This window comes from Anolis carolinensis, chromosome 6 (genome assembly GCF_035594765.1).
Source record: "Anolis carolinensis isolate JA03-04 chromosome 6, rAnoCar3.1.pri, whole genome shotgun sequence".
Lineage (NCBI taxonomy): Eukaryota > Metazoa > Chordata > Lepidosauria > Squamata > Dactyloidae > Anolis > Anolis carolinensis.
In genome coordinates, this window is record NC_085846.1 from 12,386,040 (window position 1) to 12,407,047 (window position 21,008).

General features: G+C 43.1%; 1 protein-coding gene across 1 annotated transcript; it reads right to left on the reverse strand.

Annotated features, from left to right (window-relative positions):
- Nucleotides 1–734: 734 nt before the first annotated feature.
- On the reverse strand, nucleotides 735–19,287 carry LOC100556846 (NACHT, LRR and PYD domains-containing protein 1). The gene is made up of 10 exons (XM_062984029.1): nucleotides 18,638–19,287; nucleotides 17,991–18,079; nucleotides 12,066–12,130; nucleotides 11,138–11,361; nucleotides 9,427–9,677; nucleotides 5,742–5,870; nucleotides 5,355–5,496; nucleotides 5,213–5,248; nucleotides 3,136–3,492; nucleotides 735–1,370 (listed from the first exon to the last, which is right to left on the reverse strand). The coding sequence occupies exons 1-9, from the start codon at nucleotides 19,209–19,211 to the stop codon at nucleotides 3,158–3,160; spliced, it is 1,845 nt and encodes a 614-aa protein (XP_062840099.1). The 5' UTR covers nucleotides 19,212–19,287; the 3' UTR covers nucleotides 735–1,370; nucleotides 3,136–3,157.
- Nucleotides 19,288–21,008: the final 1,721 nt, after the last annotated feature.

The following is a 21,008-nucleotide window of genomic DNA, read 5'->3' on the forward strand; positions in this document are numbered from 1 at the left end:
CTGCCTGGGCTCAATGCTATGGAATCAGGGCAGCTTTCCTTTGTCTCTGGATGCAGCTGCACCAGGCGTGGGCAAACTTTGGCCCTCAGGTGTTTTGGACTCCAACTCCCACCATTCCTAACAGCCTCAGGCCCATTCCTTTCTCCCCTCAGCTGCTTAAGCTAGTCCCTAGTCATGCATTACTCAATGCTGGCTCTGGACACTTACTTGGGTGTAATCTACACTGAACACATGGAGGGAGGACGCATATAAGTCTTCATATTTAAGGACGATCATTTCCACAATTGAAGATCTAAAACTGTTTCAACCAATACTTTTGCCACAATGTAGTATTTAAAAGTATTGTGAAATGGAACCAGGTTGAAAAGAAGTATTTTTCAACCTAACCCCCCCCCCCCCCCCACAAACAAACCTATTATTATTTATTTATCAGAAGGTTATTTATAAAGCAACTCTCCAGCCACAAAAACTCTGTGTGGCTTACAAATGGTTAATTTGACAGTTCCCTGCTTTCAGGCATAATCTAAATAAGATATGACTCACACAGAAAAGGGTATGATAGTGGGAAATGAGTTAAAGTCCAAAGGCTAAGATACTCTGAACTATAAAGATTATGACATTTCCCAGTGGAAAATACAATTCTATTACCCTTTCTCATTGCTTTGTTGCCTATAAAAATATTGACGACCTTCAATTTTTGTCATTGTTACTGCAATTTAAGAAAAAGTTGTCAATTGTGAATTTAATGTTTTTTATTATTGTACTAGTTTATATTTTTTTTTCAAAAAAGGAAGAGGTATGGAGTTTAGTTGTTAGTCTTCAGTAGCAAAAGTGTGGAAGTCACACTGTACATGCAGTTGTTGTATTTTTGTGGCATCGTGTGGTCATCTGTCACCATCTTCAAGGTCATCATGAAGATACTTCTGCTTGAACTTCAATGCCTCATAAAGCAGATCCTTGCAAAAAAACAAAAAAAAACAAAACAAAAGCCAGTTCCAGCTTAGCAGGAGGATGTAGAGCTCCTACATTTTATCCAGGTAGATTTTCCTGGGATTGGTTTTTTGGGATTGCTCATAATCCAGGACAGCCCTATAAAGCATATTCAAGACTCCATCTACATTGCTGGTCCTTCCTATCAGTTCCTGTTAGTGTTGTTCAGTGAAGTGCATCCCTGGTGCGTCAGGCAATATGCAACAATAAGTAATAGAGAATGTTGTGGCATCTTGGACTTTGGGGACAGGTGAACTGACTAGTAGCTGCACATCATTCTCTGCCACCATCCAAGCAGCCTGATTTCCAGATGATTGGAGAGACTCACTTCTTACTTCTTACTATTTGCAACAGCTTCAGTTGGTTTGTGGGCAGCAGCACTAGGAAAAGAAAGAAAAAGGAAATGTGTGCACATATCACATATTACTGGCCATGTTATTCACTGATTGCAGATTGGAACTAAACCCAGGAATTACAGTATCCATGGCTAGACAGATGTTGGAACAACTTTTTTTTCTTATCCAGTTTGCTAAGATGTGCTGATGTACATATCTATGTCAGTTCGGGATCAACATTAGATGGCGTTAGGGCATTCATGGGAATGATGTGGTTCCCAATCCTAGGAAGTAATTGGAATATTTGTGTAGGCACTGCACAGTGAAACTGGTTTGATTTAATCCATCTCCAGTCTGGATTATAGTGTCTGTTTTACTCACTTTCTGGTGAGTTGTTTCTAGCTTGATCTGCTCTGCAGTGCATTGAGTTGTGCCCTTTGTGGACACTCTGTCCTCGGGCCAGCTTCAAACCCCATTATATGGTCTGTGTAGAACAGTGGTTCCCAACCTTTGGGCCTTCAGGTGTTTTGCACTTCAGTTCCCACAGTTCCTAACAACTGGTTTGCTGGCTAGGATTTCTGGGAATTGAAGTCCAAAACACCTGGAGACCTAAAGGTTGAGAACCACTAGTTTAGAAGCACCCCATTTGAGGCTCCCTTTGACTTTCCCTCACCAACTCTGCTGTTCAGAAATGTAAACTATCCATTAGAATTATCCCAAGGCCTGCCATGAAGTCATGTCACCTTTGTTTACCACTTTGTCCTCCCAAAATGATCAAATAAAAAAAATCTCATTGCATAAACAACTTAAGAGTACAAAACAGCAACCCAATCTTTTCTTTTCCCCAATATCAAAAATATTGATTTATTAGAATATGTAAAATGCCAGAGCTCTTAAAATCAGTGCTTACTGTCATAAAACCCCACTAATACGAATTTTAATAATGTATGTTGATGGATGTTGCTTTCACATCAACCTATCTATTGTTATTTAATAAACTCAATAACATATTTTTAAATTCATATGCATTTTTACTGGTTTGCATAAGACCTTCCTTCACAATCCTAACAGGCTTAAAGGTACCAAATCTTGGCTGATCTTGGAAGCTATACAGGGTCAGCCCTGATGACTATTTGGATGGGAGGCCGCCAATGAATACCAGTTGCTTTGGACTGTATTTCAGAGGAAGGAGCTGGCAAAAACCACCTCTCAGTATTCCATTACTAAGACCACCATATAATATTCATGAGGTCACTATTTGTTGAAAGGTGACGTGAAGGCACTCCACATACAAGGGCCATTTCCCACTGAAACCTCTTGTCTTACTTCTGCTTTTTACATCTTTACTCTCTCTGCCTTTGTGCTTTGAAGAGATGTAGTGTTTGGAGGATTTTCCCAAAAGAAATGGGGTTAGAGAGAAGCTTAGGCCTAATCTCTTACTACCAAGAAATGTAGTCATTATATTTTTGTAAATAAATCTTTTGAAATTTTAAAGATTGAACTCTGCATCTTTGCCTCCTAAGCTCAAAATTCTTTTACAGCCACAACACTTCACCTTCTGCTTGCTATGAGCTGACTGCTCAGTTAAGTATTCTGTTTATGTTTTTGGATTTTGTTCTGGTTTTGGGAGATTTCCCTAACAGGAGGGAAGTTGGATTTTATTTTATTTTTTTGGTTCTCACTACTAGCGGGAGGGATTCTGGGAGTGGCAATCTAAAAGACAGTTCTTCCTCAAGTCCAGAGTGATTGCCACTTCTGAGTCTTCCTTGCCTAAAAAAACATGGCTAGGGATCCAAATTTTCCCACTCACTCTCTGAGCTGGGTGCCTATCCCTAGGTGTTCTTGGGCAGATATGGGGGCATCCCAATGGATTTCCAGAGCTTCTCTGCCTGGTCTTTGATGTTAATCTCCTCCAGCACTCTGGCTGCCACCTCAACAGCGTAACTCTCAGTGTAGTATCCGCACAGGAGATCAACGAGTTCGTGTGTGTCCGCCTTCTCCAGCTGTCCTTTGGGGATGTTCTTGTAGGGTTTTCTGACTGGGAATTCATTGAGTTTCCTCTTAAACCTCCTGAAATCCTCCTCCTTCAAGTTCTCCAAGATGTCCAGAACGTGGTCACGAAGGATCACTCCCTTTTGGTGGCCCATTAGAACTGGTGCTGGCACCTCTGTTAAAGGAAGACATCACATCAAGAAACGCATTTGCACCAGAGATGTTACAAGTCAGTCAGTCAGTCAGTCATTCATTCATTCATAGCAGACTTTCCTGGTTCCACATTGGTGGGTTTAACTTAATAGTAATGCTCTACATCTGTCATATCCTCACTTATCTCAGCCTAAGCCACCACAGACGTAGGAGTAAATAAGCATCACAACACAGTGTAAGTGAACACAAGTGACTGGAATGTTTGCAGGTAAAGTATATTCAAGCTTTATAGAAGTTTGTCATCTCATCAAGACAACTCTTTCACAGATTTGAATGAAGACTTTTTTCATCTTTCATGGTTGGCATATGTAGTGAGAATGGTAGAGAATGCTATGACTCTTGGATTGTGGGCAGGGTGGGCCAACTAGTTACTGGCTGAGCTGGTGAACTTGCTGACTGGAAGGTTGGCGGTTCAAATCCGGGGGGCAGGGTGAGCTCCCGCTGTTAGCCCCAGCTTCTGCCAACCTAGCAGTTTGAAAACATGTAAATGTGACTAGATCAATAGGTACGGCTTCTGTAGGAAGGTAACGCCGCTCCATGCAGTCATGCCAGCCACATGACTTTGGAGGTGTCTATGGACAATGCCGGCTCTTTGGCTTAGAAATGGAGATGAGCACCACCCGCCAGAGTCAGATACGATTAGACTTAATGTCAAGGGGAAACCTTTACCTTTTATCAATGCATGACATGGAAGCACTGAATACATAATAATAATAAAGGTATTTTCTAATGAAGATAAAGCACTTGGAATCCCTAAGTGCTGAATCAACATAATACAATAAACTTAGTTGGACAGAATTCAGTCTTCACTACCATGCCATCAAGAGTTTGATCTACAATTTGTTTTTGATCTATAAAATGTAGGTTATAAAATAAGGAAAAATGTATTTGTGGTCTAGAAAATGAAGATAACAGTTTTCTATTGCACTTGCATCTTTTGAGAACCAAAAAGGCTATATTGAAAACTGCTATTGATGGAATAGGGCGGAGGAATCAGCAGAGCTTTGATCCCAGTTGTGGAAGAACAAGGGTTTTAGGTACAGCACTGGTTACAAGCAGAATGAGTCTCTTTCAAAGTTATAGTTAGAAAGGAGAAGTTAAATAAGAAAGTCAAAATATATGGAACCGCCCTTTCCTACTCAAACACAAAAAAATTATAGGCCCAGGCCCCTTCTATAGTGTCTTTATATCCCAGGATACAACCCCAAGTTATCCGCTTTGAGCTGGATTATATGAGTTTCCACTGCATTTTAATCTGGGATAAGCAGATAATCTGGGATCAGGTCCTGGGATACAAGGACAGTGTAGAAGGGACATTGTTACAGTGTCAAAGCTATGGTCTTCTGATCCAACTGCTGCCTCCTCCTTCCTCTCCAGTAAGGTGCCACTGTGATGGATATGGATTTGTCTTGATAGCTCATAGGGTGGAGGGGAAAACAAGCCATGATCACTTGATACAGGGTCTTGATCATACTTTCCAGGACCAAACCAAGGCTATAATGAGCACTTGCAATTCCATGGGTGGAGCATGTTGCTATGATCAGTTAATGTGGGATCTTGCTCCTACTTCTAGGACCAAATACAGACTGTAATTGACCGTGGGCTCCTAGGCTAGTGTGAGCCTCCCAGCAAACACATTTTGCATTTTCAAGCACCAGACATGTCCACAGAGTCTTCCTCACCTTCTATGGGAGGTGAAACAGTAGAATGCAAGTCCTCTGAAAGAAAATAGGAAAAGAAGACAGTCAGAGAGAGAATTTGAGTGACATAGTTTTCTGAACCTTAAATACCACACTTAAATCCCACGTTATGGATTTCACTCACCTTTTCTCATGATGGCCCTCCAGACCAATTCATCTGTGTCCTTCTCAGTCAGGAAAATACTAAGTTCATCTTTCATAGCTTTTGAATGTAATTCAAGGTACTGCTGTTCCATGTCTGCAGGTAGGTATTTAAACTCCAAGTACTGTGGAAGTGAATGAGAGTTCAGAGCGTGCTTTGCTCACAGCTTTTCATCTAGCTCAGCCTTCCATGTTAACAAAACACTATTGGTCTTTGATTGGGAAGAACTTGAGCCAAAACCTAATATAAGTAAATAATAATCTCTTCATGTAAATAAACAATTGAACCCTCGTAGCAATGCAAGGTTTGCATTCCTAACTTACTTCTTTGGTTGGCAGGCTGACAAAATATGTAGCCTCTGAGTCTCACCTCTGGACAGACAGTGACATCAGGCATCTCTCGCAGAGAGAAGCGGGAGCCGATCTTCAGAGCCTTCATGGTCTCAGGTGGTTTCCAAATTCTCTGTGAAGCACAGTTCAGTTCAAGATCATGGACAGCCTGGGAAGAGAGAACAAGATCACTTCTGAGACAGGCAGTGAGCAAGGACTTTACCGCACAAGGTCCTAAAAGTATACTCTGGTGTTACAAACATGTGTTTGTAGAGTGGCTATGATAGCAATTCTTCATAGAGTAATGGTTTTCCGAAAGTACTGATTGTGCTTTCAGTTTAGCACACCAGCTCAATTGTAATTCCTTCCTATCCATCCACAGCTCATATTATCCATGCCCCAGATTTTTACCAGAAGAATTCTGTGACTCCAAAGGTTTTTATCCTCTTTGTGAGAGTTCATAATTTTGTAGCTTCATCTCTGAGTGAGTTCACAGTTGTGCAGTTAATTACTTCTACAAATTGCCACACTCCACATGTCCCTACAGTGTCCCTACAAATAGTTAAAATATATATTAAAAAGGGCGTTTGGCAATGGCAAGCTCTTGCTCTTTTGCAATGGAGGGTGTACTTAAAGGAGTGCCAAACCTTGTTTGGGTCTCTAGGAGCTTGCAGAAGCTGACACTTTTGCAAAAGTGTCTTACAATCAGTAAGAAAATGCTTAATGGCTAAAGCAAATCCATGTAAATTCCTGGAATTACCTGTGAAACTGCACAATTACTTGGTTTTTTAAAAAATTAAGTGAACAGGGTGAAAGTGAAAAATGATGCCTATGTAAGTAGAGGTCCCTTTTTTCTGTTCACCAGAAGTGGACTGGGGAACATTTTAGGGATGTGAAAGTGAAGAAGAAAGTGATGTCTACAAAACTACATATTTTTTCCATACTCGCTGCAGCAATGCCTTTGACTTATCATTCCTCTTCAACACTGGAAGAAAAGCTCTTGTGCAGCCTAAAATCGGGAATCCTCCCCATCTATATGAGGATGCAGCCAGATGCTTCTCTAATCTTGCCTCCTGACATAAAGCATGGATTAGCTCTGTGCAGTGACTTCAGAGACTTTACAGTTAATCAGGGAAGAGTGAATTGCTTAGCATATCATGGGTCCACATGTGTGAATTTTATGTGAAACTGAGAAGATGTTAGACCGAGGCCTTTGTGTATTTTTGTATTTCATCTGATCAACTGTAATTATCCTTTTTTCATTCCTTCCTCCAACTCTTTGCCATAAATTAAACTACCACCTCCTGCTATTTAAATATGTTGTGAATCCGAAGCTTTATAGGTTTGATGCAAACCTCCTGAGTAAATCATAAAGACTTAAGAGCCCACCTACAAGAGCGACAACATTGGACCAACTCTGAATTTTGGCATGTTATTTATACCGCTCTGCTCCCTAACCATGGCAGTGGCAACACCTGGTTTGGTCCTGCTGGATAGTTTCCATTACCTTTCTTGTTTTTCATTTGTCATAGCGGCCGACACAGGACTCCAGAGAGCTTCTGATAATCAAGGGACACCTGTGCTATGTCAGCAAAGGCATCCAACTCTATTACTCCTTTCCACCAAGGATGTTGACCTGGTCCTAAACCAGTGCCTGTCATCAGTAATGGACTGGATGAGGGCTAATAAGCTGAAACTAAATCCAGACAAGACAGAGGTACTCCTGGGTCAGTCGGAAGGCAGATCAGGGTGTGGGATTACAGTCTGTGTTGGATGGGGTCACACTCCCCATGAAGACACAGGTCTGCAGTCTGGGGGATGATCCAGGACTCATCATTGACCTTGGAATACCAGATATTGGTGGTGGCCAGGAGCGTCTTTGCACAATTAAAACTTGTGCACCAGTTGCACCTGTACCTTGACACGCCAGATCTGGCCATGGTAGTCCATGCCTTAGTCACATCCTGTTTGGACTACTACGATGCTCTTTACATGAGGCTGCCTTTGAAGATAGTTTGGAAGCTCCAACAGGTGCAGAGATCTGCAGCCAGGTTATGAACTGGCGTGCTGTTCAGGGAGAGAACCACTCCCATGCTACAGCAGTTCCACTGGCTGCCAGTTTGCTTCCGAGCTAAATAGGTAAAGGTAAAGGTAAAGGAAAAGGTTTCCCCTGACGTTAAGTCCAGTCATGTCTGACTCTGGAGATTGGTGCTCATCTCCATTTCTAAGCTGTTGTCTGTAGACACCTCTAAGGTCATGTGGTCGGCATGACTGCATGGAGCGCCGTTACCTTCCTGCCGGAGCGGTACCTATTGATCTACTCACATTTGCATGTTTTTGAACTGCTAGGTTGGCAGAAGCTGGGGCTAACAGCGGGCGCTCATTATGCTCCCGGGATTTGATCCTGGGACCTTTCGATCTGCAAGTTCAGCAGCTCAGCGCTTTAACACACTTCGCCACCAGGGTTCCTAGCTAAATACAAAGTGCTTTTAAAGCCCTAAATGGCTCAGGCCCAGACTATTTGATGAACCGCATCTCCCACTACAGACCAACTCGAACACGGCGATCATCAGAGGAGGCCCTGCTCTCAGTCCTGCCCCCATTGCAAATGCGGCTGGTGGGAATGAGAATAAAGGCCTTCTCCGTGGTCGCCCCCCACCTCTGGAACTCCCTTCCTAAGGAATTAAAGATGCCCCCCTCCCTGCCCACCTTTAAGAAACAGCTGAAAACATACTTTTGCTCACTGGCTTACGAGAAGGAATAGAAATAGATGGCAATACGGCCATTATACCTCTAATTAATAGCAGCCATTCATATCCATGCCGTTAGCCCCACTAGCTCAATAGACATCTTGAGCAATGATCAATCATATCTGCTCCCAAGGAATGTGTTGGCTCTGGGAAATAGATACTTCTGTTTAATATTTTGTTTCATATCTGTTATAATAGGTTGTGATTTTCATTTAATTTTAGTTGTTAAGTTACAATTTGCTTTTATATGATGGGTTGTTAATTTTAGTTATGATGTGTGTATTGCTGTTATGTTCAGGCATTGAATGTTTGCTTTTTATTATTGGAATCTGTCCTGAATATAAATAAAGTTGTTGTTGTCGTCGTCGTCATCATCATCATCATCATCATCATCTGCACAATTTGGAGAGAAAAGGAGGGAAAGGAGGAAGGCAACCTCCCTCCTGTCTCCAAACTACACAGGCACATTTGCTGACATTGCTAAAGGGGTGCAACAATAGCTATTTTAGTTGTTAAGTTACAATTTGCTTTTATACGATGGCACTCTGACACTCTGAGGCTGTTGCTGCAAGAACAAACAACAACACAGGCCAGTGGTGTCCCCTTTTCCCTCCACTGTGGAGTGCTGGCAAAGTGGGATGGTGGCACTGGGTCATTAGAACATCAGGGCCAGTTCTGATTCCTCAACAACTTTAGAACCTTTAGTTTATAGAAAGCATGGTTCCTGTTTGAAACTTAGCTGTGAGAAGATTGACTACATGTTCCACCAAAAGCTATATATTTTTTGCCAGCAGAAGCTATTTACTATGACTGGCTTACAATCAGTTCACAGCCCTTTTTTCTAAGAGACTAATTTCTAAAGAGAACTTTTACATAGGTTATCATGAGGGCATGACCTGATGCGAGGCTTACCATGTCAGTCCAGTGCGCTCTATCTCATTTGCAACACCTTGGAAAGTTAGAGTATCCAATTACCTTTCTTAAGGAAGAGTCATTGGGAAGGAGATAGAAGTGTAATTTCATGCTTTGGACTCCAAGGTCTTGATACAATAAGGCCATCGCATGAACTTTTATCTTTCGTTGAAACCATGTCTTGAAAACAGCTCCACGAGGAGAGAACGCAGGATTTTTCAATTCCACATGATATAGTCCCACCCAGTCTGGTTTCTCCAAGCTCATGCCATCTTCGACAAAATGTGCCAGATAGATTTCAGGACAGTCTTCACCTGAAAAAGGAATACAGAGGAAACCTATTCCAGCAGTACCAGCATTTCACTGGACGTGGAAAAAGCTCTCTCATTACAAAAACCTTTAGCTCACACAGTTCTGTTTCAAAAATTAACAATAGAAATACCTTATGCTACATCTTGTGTTTAAATTAATACCGAACTCTCACTTTTGTAGCCTTTGATAGCTTCTTAATAGTCTTCTGACATTATGATTCCACTTACATGGCTCTCTTGTATGAAATCCTGGTGCTTGTAATTTTGTAAAACGCTACAGTCCGTTGACTAAGGCAAAGCTCATCTTCAAACTACAAAGCCCAGGATTCCAGATGATAGAACTCTGGAATTTCAAGTAGAATTACAGTATTATAAGTGCCCAAGGTTTCTAAGCAACCATAATGTGCAGTCTGTAGCTTAATCATAAGGTTAGGCCACTTCTATGCTGCCAAATAATCCACATTATCTGCTTTGACATGAATTATATGTGTCTACACTGTATATAATCCAGTTCAAAGCAAATAATATGGATTTTATATGGCAGTGTAGAAAGTGCCCTAGTCAAAACTGCCAGCTGGCTATCAAGTGAGTTTCATCTTGTTCATCCTGTATTCTGCTGATCTCAGACCTTTCTAAATGGTGGTAAAAAGGAAGAAAAGAAGGGAGTGCTGGGTGTCATACATATACAGGCAGTCCCTACGTTACAAACAGGATGGGTTCTGTAGGTTTGTTCTTAAGCGAAATTTGTTTGTAAGTTTGCAACCAAAAGTCAGAATAGGTACATTTTAATGTGTAACTCTAACCAAAATATATACTTTCAAAGCTTTGGATAGCAAAGGAAGGGGTTAACATGCTTGTGGTGTTTGTTTTTCAGTCTGTGCCCCTGTTCAGAAGACTTCACCTCACATTCTGTCCCTGCAATTATTGGATTTTGAAAAATGTGGCTTGTTGTTGAAACAAGGATTGGCGAGGAAGCTTCAGTGAAGGCATCTTTTCTATCAGGAAATTGAGATAAATCATTCATGATAACTATTCCAAGAGTGAATTTCCCTTCCTAGAGGCTGATTTAGATCACTTCCTGTTGTCTCAGCCCCATTCTTAAATGTATCATTTATAAGTTGGATGCTTGTAACTCGGGAAATGGTTGTATATTGGCATCTTCTTGTAATATCATGGAAAGGACCCTTGTAGACGTTTAGGTAAACTCCTAACTTGATGAAGAAACTACTCTTTACCAGGAATTGGTTCTATACTTGTTGCTGTTATTGTTAAAATATGCACAAAAGTCATGGTGAATCTTAAATTAATATTATGATAAACACAAATGTGTTAATTTTAAATACTAATATTCTAAACTGGGCTTTTACTAGGAAATCTGCAGGCACACGGCTATTAGTAGGTTCTCCTCTTTAAGATTCCTCCAGTTGTGCTTATGTATATTCACATTCTGTGTCCTGTTATACCTTTAAGACAAAGGAAGTGAGGAAAATGGACGGCTGCCACAGCCTCCTTTGCATCTGCCTGGATGTTGAGCAAAGGGCCAGCAATATCACACTGTTTTCTAATCTCTTCATTGAGATACTTTGACCATGAATCAAAGTAGTAGGTGAGAGTGACAGGTGCTCTCACATCAAATATCAGATCAGTAATACAGCAGCGGAAGGAACCGACCTTGGTGCAGTTGAATCTGGAAACAATAAAAAGAAAGACAAGAGGGAAAGGGACTTTGAGCAGGGATCCATGTAGTTTCAACTGATATTTTTGCAAGGGACCTGAGGTACTCTAGGATCACATTGCAACTTTCTTTTGTTCATCTGAATGAGACACAAGTGAGTTGGTGACCTGCAGAATTTGCCTCTAGCCAAGTATACAGTTATCTGAGCCCAGAGAAGAATCCCAACCCTACTGGGCTAGAACGAAAAGGCCACTGAAAGGGGAGAGTTTAAAAGTGTGTTGTAACAGTATAGGTGTAAAGCAGGGGGTTGGCAAAATATAGACTATGGGCTGTTTACAAATTATTTTTCCTCAAAATTTCCTTTAGGGTTCTGGAAGGCCCAAAAATATGCTCCCATGTCCCACAGAGGACTCTGGGGAATTCAAATATGTGTGTGTGTGTATCTGGGGAAGGGAGTGAGAGCAGCTACACTGGGGAGTGGTCCTACAAGGTCCTCTGGAGAACAAAAACATCCCTCTGGTCTTGTCTGGAGCAATAAATCTGCTGATCGGCTCAAATACACCAGCAGACATGTAAGTGGTGTGCATATTCTAGATAAATCCCTTATTTAGGCACGGAAATCCAAGCAAGCATTCCAATTCAATTTAGAAAACATACCAGAAATGTAAAAAGCTTGAAAACCACTGGCCAAAAAAACAGATATTCACAGTGCTCACCTGTACATATTGTATCCCCCTTGAGGGTCCAAAACTGTTTCAGGTTGGATGTTTACTGCACGATTCTGTAACAAAACAGTAATCTTTGACATAGCCATCTCATTTGAAGTTAGAGCAATTAACAGAGATCTTTTGGGCTGTTTGCAAAATCACTATTTGTATAAACCTGCACATTCAAACTGTCACCTGGACTCAAAACTAAACAAAAATCCTGTGTGCTTCAAATACTCCACAACTCTTTTACATCCATTCAATGCAGCAGTGGATGGGTTGCTTACATACCTGCTCAGGAAATCGATTGCAAACAATATATCTGCCCTGGTGTAATTGCTTATATACTGAAGGAACCATAAGCCAAAAAATAGTAAATGTTTGCATATATAGCTTTGCCTTTGCACATATCATATTAGCTTTTTTATATAGACAATGTAAGTGCTTTGTATGAACCAAAGTCGTATGTGTAACAAAGGACCTGTGCCCCTTCTGTTCCCCTCCCTTTTGAGCTGGTGCCTTTCTCCAGAAAGTTCCAAGGAGAGAAGAAAGCTCAGACTAAACAAGTTAGGTCACAGATACCTCCTGTGCCAAAATAGCTGTGGAAGGTGAAGAAGACCACCAGCAATTGGTCAATTTTAGATAAGCCAAGGTTTATATTCTTTGTTTACTGCACCACACTTTGCAGCAGCCATTTGCATGTACAGATTTTTGTGTGTGTGCAGCTGTTTTGCCTTATCATAGCTATGATAAAAGTAAACTTTGCTTTTGTACTCTCATAGATTTTCTGCCTGATTATCTCCTGAGCCAGAATCCTTTTTGAGATAGTTGCCTTACAATACAACAACTGTCTGATAATGCTCCTGTACAGTTCTTTATCCTTAAATGGCTCAGAATTCCCCACTTCACCTGTGAAACCTAAAATCATCAGTGACTGAACTCCCTTACAATCCTGCATATTCATGTTTTCCAGCACTTGCATTCTCTTCCCTTTTTGGCTCAAAATGAAACCTCTTTTCTTGTTTCTTGTAGTGTTTACACCCAATAAATACTGCACTAGTCCTAAGTTCCTCAACTTAAAATGTTTGCCCAGTTCTTCCTCGAACTGTTTAATTCCCAAAAGCGAATCTGCCGAAAATCACAAGTCATCCACAAAAACAATAAGTGTCTGATAATCCCGCTTCAGACTCCTTGTAAATACACATGGGTCTGCTCTGCTCCTAACAAAACCCATTTGCTCAACCAAAACCTCACTTAAGCAATCATGCCAAGCAAATTTTGCCTGTTCCAATCCATATAGGGCTTTTTGTAATAGATAGACCACACCATTGTCTCTGTCTTTCATACCTGGTGGAGGCACCACATAAATAGTTTCTTTCAAATCTGCATTTAAATAAGCGGTGTTAATGTCAACGTGATAGGTCTGCAAATTTAAACAAGCTGCAATGCTCAAAATCAATCTCACTGAACTAGGGCTCACAGTTGGAGAGTACACTTCTGTATAGTCCACATCTTTGACCTGTGTAAATCCCCTAGCCACTAGTCGTGCCTTATATCTTACCTTGCCATCAGCATCCAGCTTGTACTTGAAAACCCATCTAGTATCAACAGCACTGATAGCACCTCAGGCAACTTTTCTGGCTTATACACATTTAGCCTTTCCATGCTTTTTAGCTCATCTTCACTCACCTCTAACCACATCTTTTCCCCCTCTGAGGCAAATTCTCTATTTTCTCAAAAAATTGAGGCTCATGGCTCACTAAACAAACCCTAAATCATTCTGGTTTCTGTATGACTCTTGTGGATCTTCTAAAACCTACATCTTGACTGGTACTGGGCAATTCACCATCATCCTGGTCTGTTGACTCTGTTTTTATCTCACCCTCAGATGAGTCCACAGCAAATCTGGTAGATTTCCTTGATTTAAATTGTTTAACAACAGGACTATTTGGAATTTGTAGTTTCCGATCACTAGCCCGTTCGATCTGAGTGATAAGATCTTCTTCACAACCCTCCCCACTTGTGGTGGGTAGGAAAACCTCGTGGTTTGCATGTACCGGGCAGGGGCCGGGCTGTGGCGCAGCTGGCTAGTAACCAGCTGCTATAAATCACTACTGACCGAGAGGTCATGAGTTCGAAGCCCGGGTCGGGTTAAGCCTCCGACCATTAAAAAAAATAAAAATAGCCCCTGCTTGCTGTTGACCTAGCAGCCCCGAAAGACAGTTGCATCTGTCAAGTAGGGAAAATTTAGGTAGGCTTTATGCGGGAGGCTAATTTAACTAATCTACAACACCATAAAAAAAAACTGCTCACGAGGAAAAGAATGAGGAAGAACAGCCACCAATGGACGGTGAAGCAACAGAACCTGGAAAGATGTTAAAATGCCTCTGTGTCTGTATAAAAACTAAATGTTGTTTGTCTGTTGGCACTGAATGTTTGCCATATATGTGTTCATTGTAATCCGCCCTGAGTCCCCTTCGGGGTGAGAAGGGCGGAATATAAATACTGTAAATAAATAAATAAATACCTTCTCCCAATTCCGGCTTCTTGCAAAATTGGCTGATCTGGAGCTCACTATTCTCCCATCTTTATCTAGGAACCTCCAAGCCTTGGGCCCTTGTGCATATCCAACCATTGTTAGTTTCCTGGTTTTGTCCTGCCCTTTCCTCCTTATTGCTTTGGGCATAGATACCCATGCTTGTGTCCCAAAAGTTCTCAAATGGTTCAAATGTGGTTTCTTTCCATACAGTAAATAATAAGGAGAGTTCTGTATAATCTCAGATCAGAGCCTGTTAATCAAATAACTAGCAGTTAGGATTGTTTCTCCCCAAAGATTTTGAGGTAGACCTGAATCCTCTAATAAGGAATCATTTACAGTTTGGATCTTTTTCACATCTTTCAATTTTCCCATTTTCAGCACTCTGACAAGCACATGTGAGCCTATGCTTGATCCCCTGATGCTTGAGAAAGCTTTTCAGACTTGGTAAATTCCCCTCCTCTGTCTGTTTGTAATCAACTCCAGCATTGAACTGCCTCTTTACATAGGCCACCCAGTTCTTGAACGTCTCAAAAACTTCACTCTTTTTCTTTAAAAGAAAATTCCAAGCAAAATTAGAGTGGTTGTCCAAAATACATAAACAGAAAACTGCCCCGCCTTTACTGGGCTTAAATGGACCAATTAGATCTGCATGCATCAATTGAAAAGATTTTTCTGAATTCCTCAAACTGTTCTTGCAAATTGGGGCTGACCGGGCTTTTGTCTTTTTGCAAACATTGCAATCAAAAAATTTCTTACGGTATTTTAAATTTACACCTTCACCAAACTCTTGCATTTTATACAACACCTTAAAGGTTGGATGTCCAAATGCCCTGTGAAAAGCATGCATGCACCCTTGATGAAGAGGAGTATTTTTGCTAATCATGTTAACCTCACATTGGTTACTGTTTCAGGTTAGCACATACAAGTGTCTCAGTAATTTTCCAGTCCCACATAGTTTGTTCCCTTTTAAAAATTTAACTTTGCCCCCAGAGAAATTTACATCATACCCCTCCTTATCCAGTTTAAACACTGACAGGTTTTATTCTATCACTGTAATTAGAAACATTTTTCAATGTTCTGCCCAAATGTTTAACATAACATAAACCTCCCCTTGTCCTTCAACATGAAAGCTCTTACCATTTGTAAGGGAAACTTTAGCACATTCATGTTTGACAAGGTTAGAAATTAGCTCTCTAATTTTTACAATATGCTGAGAGCACCCAGAGTCAGTATAAAAATGTCCTTATCTTCTGAGCTTCCTTGGGACTGCACCATCTTCACATGTGATGAACCCCTCCTCTGGTTCAACTTCTTTTCTTGCAGCTTAGGACAGTTTCTCTTGAGATGTTTAGGAGATCCACAGCTGAAGCACCTCTTGACCACGTAGACTTTCTCTGTCTCTTCTTCGGTCATTGCTACAGCTGCTCCTGTTGATCGCCTCCTCTGGGAATCCAGACCACAATCTTTTCTTTTCTCCCAGTCAGCTGTCAATCTTGCACAGATATACTGCAGATTCAGCTGGGCTTGTGGAACTAATTCAAGCAAATCTACGATGCCATCAAAAGAATCACCCACCGAGGACAGAACAATAAAACATTTGTCCTCCTCAGTGAGGTGGAAACCTCTTTCTCCCAGTTGCAAAAATAAGGTCTGCAATGTTTGTAAATGTTCTTTCAGACTTTCATTCCTTTGCAAATATTTCCTATATAATCTCCTGGCAAGAACAGCTACTGTGGCAGCCGAATCTGAAGCATGGATTTCTCTCAGCCTCACTCAAATCTCATGGGCCATTAGTCAGGCTGCTTATTTGGATCAACTGTTCGTCATCCACACTCAGGATGAGGATTGATCTGGCTCTCTCATCAGCTCTGCATTGTTCCTCTGTAGCTTCTCCCTGGATCAGGATCGCTGCGCACTACCATAAGGATTCCCTCCTTAGGTAGTTCTCCATTCTCAATCTCCAAACAAAGTAGTTATTGGCATTCAGTCTTGCCATTGGGAAGGCTGAAAGATTCACCTCAATTTTTCCTGGTTCCTCTTGCAAAAAACACAGCTTCAAAAATTTTACTACAGTCTTTTCAAAATAACTCTAACACTGGCACAAGCAGATGTGGAACTGGAAGTGTGACTGGGCCCATAACCTGTGATGAAATGAGTATCATGCATAGTTCACGTTTGACCAGTCCACATGCTGTCTTGCCAGAGAAAAGATATGCCACGCTGATTATCTTTAAAGAACAGGAACCTTTACTCTTTGAAATGCAGAGCAACATATATACAATCATGTGAACAATTGCATTGACTCACACACAGGGCCGGCCGGAGATAATTTTGATTGTGAAGCGGGGGTGCTGAAAAGCGCCCCCGCCACCGGCCCCACCTCCCACGCCCTGGCCCCGCCCAGCGTGCCCTGGCCCCGCCTCCCACGCTGCATGGGAGGCGGGGCCAGGGCGAATAGTGCGGGAGGCGGGGCCAGAGTTGGCCCCGCCCCCCCACCCAGCGCGGCCTGGAGGGACCTCCGCTGCAGTCTGGCCAGGTAGAAAAGGCCAGACGGGCGAGTGGGAGTAGCGTGGGAGGCGGGGCCAGCTCTGGCCCCCCCGCCCAGCGTGCCCTGGCCCCGCCTCCCACGCTACTCCCGCTCGCCCATCTGGCCTTTCTACCTGGCCAGACTGCAGCGGAGGTCCCTGCAGGCCGCGATTGTGGCCTGGAGGGACCTCCGCTGCAGTCTGGCCAGCTAGAAAAGGCCAGACGGGCCAGGGCGCACTGGGCGGGAGGCGGGGCACCGTCAGGGCGGTGCCCCGCCTCCCGCCCAGCCTGACGGCGCCCCACCGGACCTGCGCCCGAGGCGGCGGCGTCAGGTGGCCTCTATAGTGGGGCCGGCCCTGCTCACACAATGTCCCTTTGAGAGAGATTCAAATGGTTTTTAGAAGTTCATGTCTTCTTTCAGCAGCAGCCCAGAAGCAAACCGTCCTCTCTGTTTGCTCCTGCACAGAGAACTCAAAGTAACTGTTGCCAAAATTCCCAGGTTTAGCTAACTCCCTGAGAGTTGTTCAACCAATCAGCTTTGTGCCCTGCATTTTACAGTTAACACACATCAACTGATTTTTATATGCCTCAACAGACATTAATTCTGTGGGGTTCCTTGTTCTAAAAGAAGACATCCAGCATCTTCCAAGCTGATAGAAAGTTTAGATACATTAATGCCAAAGATACCTTAACCCTTAATTTGGGTGCAACAGCACAAACCCGATGTAAATAAATACATAGTTGGTGGTGGTTGTGATCTTAACATAGTGAACTAGAAACTTAAATCCAGAAGACCACATTAAAAACACATCTACCTGTGCATCTATCTGTAGATGGGTAATATGAATGAAATGATTTCAGCCCCTTACCTCGCTTGGAGAATGTGTGCAGGGGAAAAATTCCTCAAAGTCTTCAGGGTTCTCCTCCTTCTCCTCTTCCTCCTCCTTCCATGTATCTCCTGCAAATAGGGAGAGACAATCAAATGACGCCCCCCACTGCATAAATAAAGAGGGGGTAGAGGGGAAATAGACTGCGTAAAGAATAAACAGATGGGCGACACCACGATTTAAAACAGTCTGTCTGAGAGGGATCTAAGACTCTTACTAGATCTCAAGCTGAACACGAGTCAACAATTCGATGAGGCAGCTTAAAATGCCCATGCAATTCTAGGCTTCATCAGTCTCACTCTATTCTGCTTTGGCCAGATCTCACTTGGAATCCTGTGCCCACTTCTGGGCACCGCAATTCAAGAAAGCTATGAGCCAGCCTTGCCTGGACACCTTCCAGCTTGTCAGTGGAGTGTGGCGGAGGCTCCTTTTTTGGAGGCTTTTAAACAGAGGCTGGATGGCCATCTGTCGGGGGTGCTTTGAGCGTGCTTTTTCTGCATGGCAGAATGGGGTTGGACTGGATGGCCCTTGGGTGTCTCTTCCAATTCTACGATTCAATGATTCCAATACCGAAGTTAATCTGGGTCACCCAGTATTTCCCTCCCAAGCCCCGGCGCTTCCTTTCCGACCCGTGATGATCGGTGTCTCTCCTCTGATAAGTTCCACGTCTCCCCTCCGTCCTGACTTCGAGGCGCCCGCTTCCTTTTCTATCCCGACGCCGCTGGAGCGCCCAGCCTCATCCCGGGCACATGGGGAGGCGGGACCCCCTTCCAAGGAGGCGACCTCCTCTGGGTCTTGCCATCTCAAGCTCCTAAAGGACATAGAGCGGTGTCGCGAAGAAAGCGAGGGATGCACCGGCTGAGACCCAACTGGTCCCGAGTCCAAAGAGCGCTTCCTTGGTCTGGGCTGCGCCTTAATACCTGGCTCAGGTGAGAGAGAGAAGGACCCGCCCTGGTTCCGGCTCCAGACCATCAATCCCGGGAAAGGGAGCGCAAAGGGCGTGCTGCCTTGCCTCCTGCCCCTTTTGCCCCCATTCCATAGCCAGGTGTTTCTCAGCTTCTTCTTCCTCCTTAGCTCAAATGTCCCTTCCTTCCTTCCCCCCTTCTTTCTTTCCTTCCTTCTTTCCCTCCTCTTTTCTTCTATCCTTCCTTCTTTCCCCACTTTCTTTTCTTTGGTTCTTCCTTCTTCCTTTGTTCCTTCCATCCTTCACTCCTCCTTCCTTATTCCCCCCCCCTTCTTACCTTCCTTACCTCCTTTTTCCTTCCCTCCTTCCTTCTTCTCTTCTCCTTCCTTCCCTCCCTTTCTCCCTTCCTTTCCCTTCCCTTCCTTCCTTGCTTCCCTCCTCCTTCCTTCCCTCCCTCTTTCCTTCCTTCTCTTTTCTTCTATCCTTCCTTCTTTCCTCCTCTTCCTTCCTTCTTTCCTTATTTCCCTTCTTTTCCTTCCTTCCTTCCTTCTCCTTCCTCCCTTCCCTCCCTCTTTCCTTCCTTCTTTCCCTTCTCTTTTCTTCCTTCCTTCCCTCCCTCCTTTTTCCTTCCCTCCTTCCTTTCTTACTTTTCTTCCTCTCTTTCATCCCTTCTTCCTTCCTTCCTTCCTTCCTTCCTTCCTTCCTTCCTTCCTTCCTTCCTTCCTTCCTTCCTTCCTTCCTTCCTTCCCTCCTCTTTCTTTCCCTCATTCCTTCTTTCCATTTTCTTTCCCGCCCTCCCTCCTTCCCTCTCTCAAAACGATCTTAACAGACTAGAGAGATGGGCCAAAACGAACAAAATGAAGTTCAACAGGGACAAATGCAAGATACTTCATTTTGGCAGAAAAAAATGGAATGCAAAGATACAGAATGTGGGACGCCTGGCTAGACAGCAGTAAGTGTGAAAAAGATCTTGGAGTCCTTGTGGACAACAAGTTAAACATGAGCCAGCAATGTGATGCGGCTGCTAAGAAAGCCAATGGGATTCTGGCCTGCATCAATAGGGGTATAGCATCTAGATCCAGGGAAGTCATGATCCCCCTCTATGCTGCCTTGGTCAGACCACACCTGGAATCACACTGTGTCCAATTCTGGGCACTGCAGTTGAAGGGACATGTTGACAGGCTGGAATGTGTCCAGAGGAGGGTGACTAAAATGATCAAAGGTCTGGAGAACAAGCCCTATGAGGTGTGGCTTAAAGAACTGGGCATGTTTAGCCTGCAGAAGAGAAGGCTAAGAAGAGACATGATAGCCATGTACAAATATGCGAGGGGAAGTCATAGGGAGGAGGGAGCAAGATTGTTTTCTTCTGCCCTGCAGACTAGGACGCGGAACAATGGCTTCAAACTACAGGAAAGGAGATTCCACCTGAACATCAGGAAGAACTTCCTCACTGTGAGAGCTGTTTGACAGTGGAACTCTCTCCCCCAGGCTGTGGTAGAGGCTCCTTCATTGGAGGCTTTTAAGCAGAGGCTGGATGGCCATCTGTCGGGGGGTGCTTTGAATGCGATTTCCTGCTTCTTAGCAGGGGGTTGGACTAGATGGCCCATGAGGTCTCTTTCAACTCTACTATTCTATGATTCTATTATTCCTTCTTTCCCTCTTCTTTCCTTCTTCCTTCCTTCTTTCCCTCCTCTTTCTTTCCCTCATTCCTTCTTTCCGTTTTCCTTCCTTCCTTCCTTCCTTCCTTCCTTCCTTCCTTCCTTCCTTCCTTCCTTCCTTCCTTCCTAGGCACCTGCTTCCCTCCTCCACCTGCCAGAGGCATCCTGGAGTGTGTTTAGACTAGGGCTTCTCAAATTTTTCATTTCAAGACCACTTTTGGCCAGATAAATATTTACATGACCCTGGCTATATAGGTATATAAATAGGTAAAAAACCAAACATTTACTGTATTGTGATAATAGATCAGCATTTGCAAGACTTGCTAAACAAGCAATGATACCTCCTGATATTTCTTTATATTAAAAGCATAGGAGTCAGGGATACATCGACACTGTAGAATCAATACAGTCTGACACCAAATGGCATGTAGTGTTACA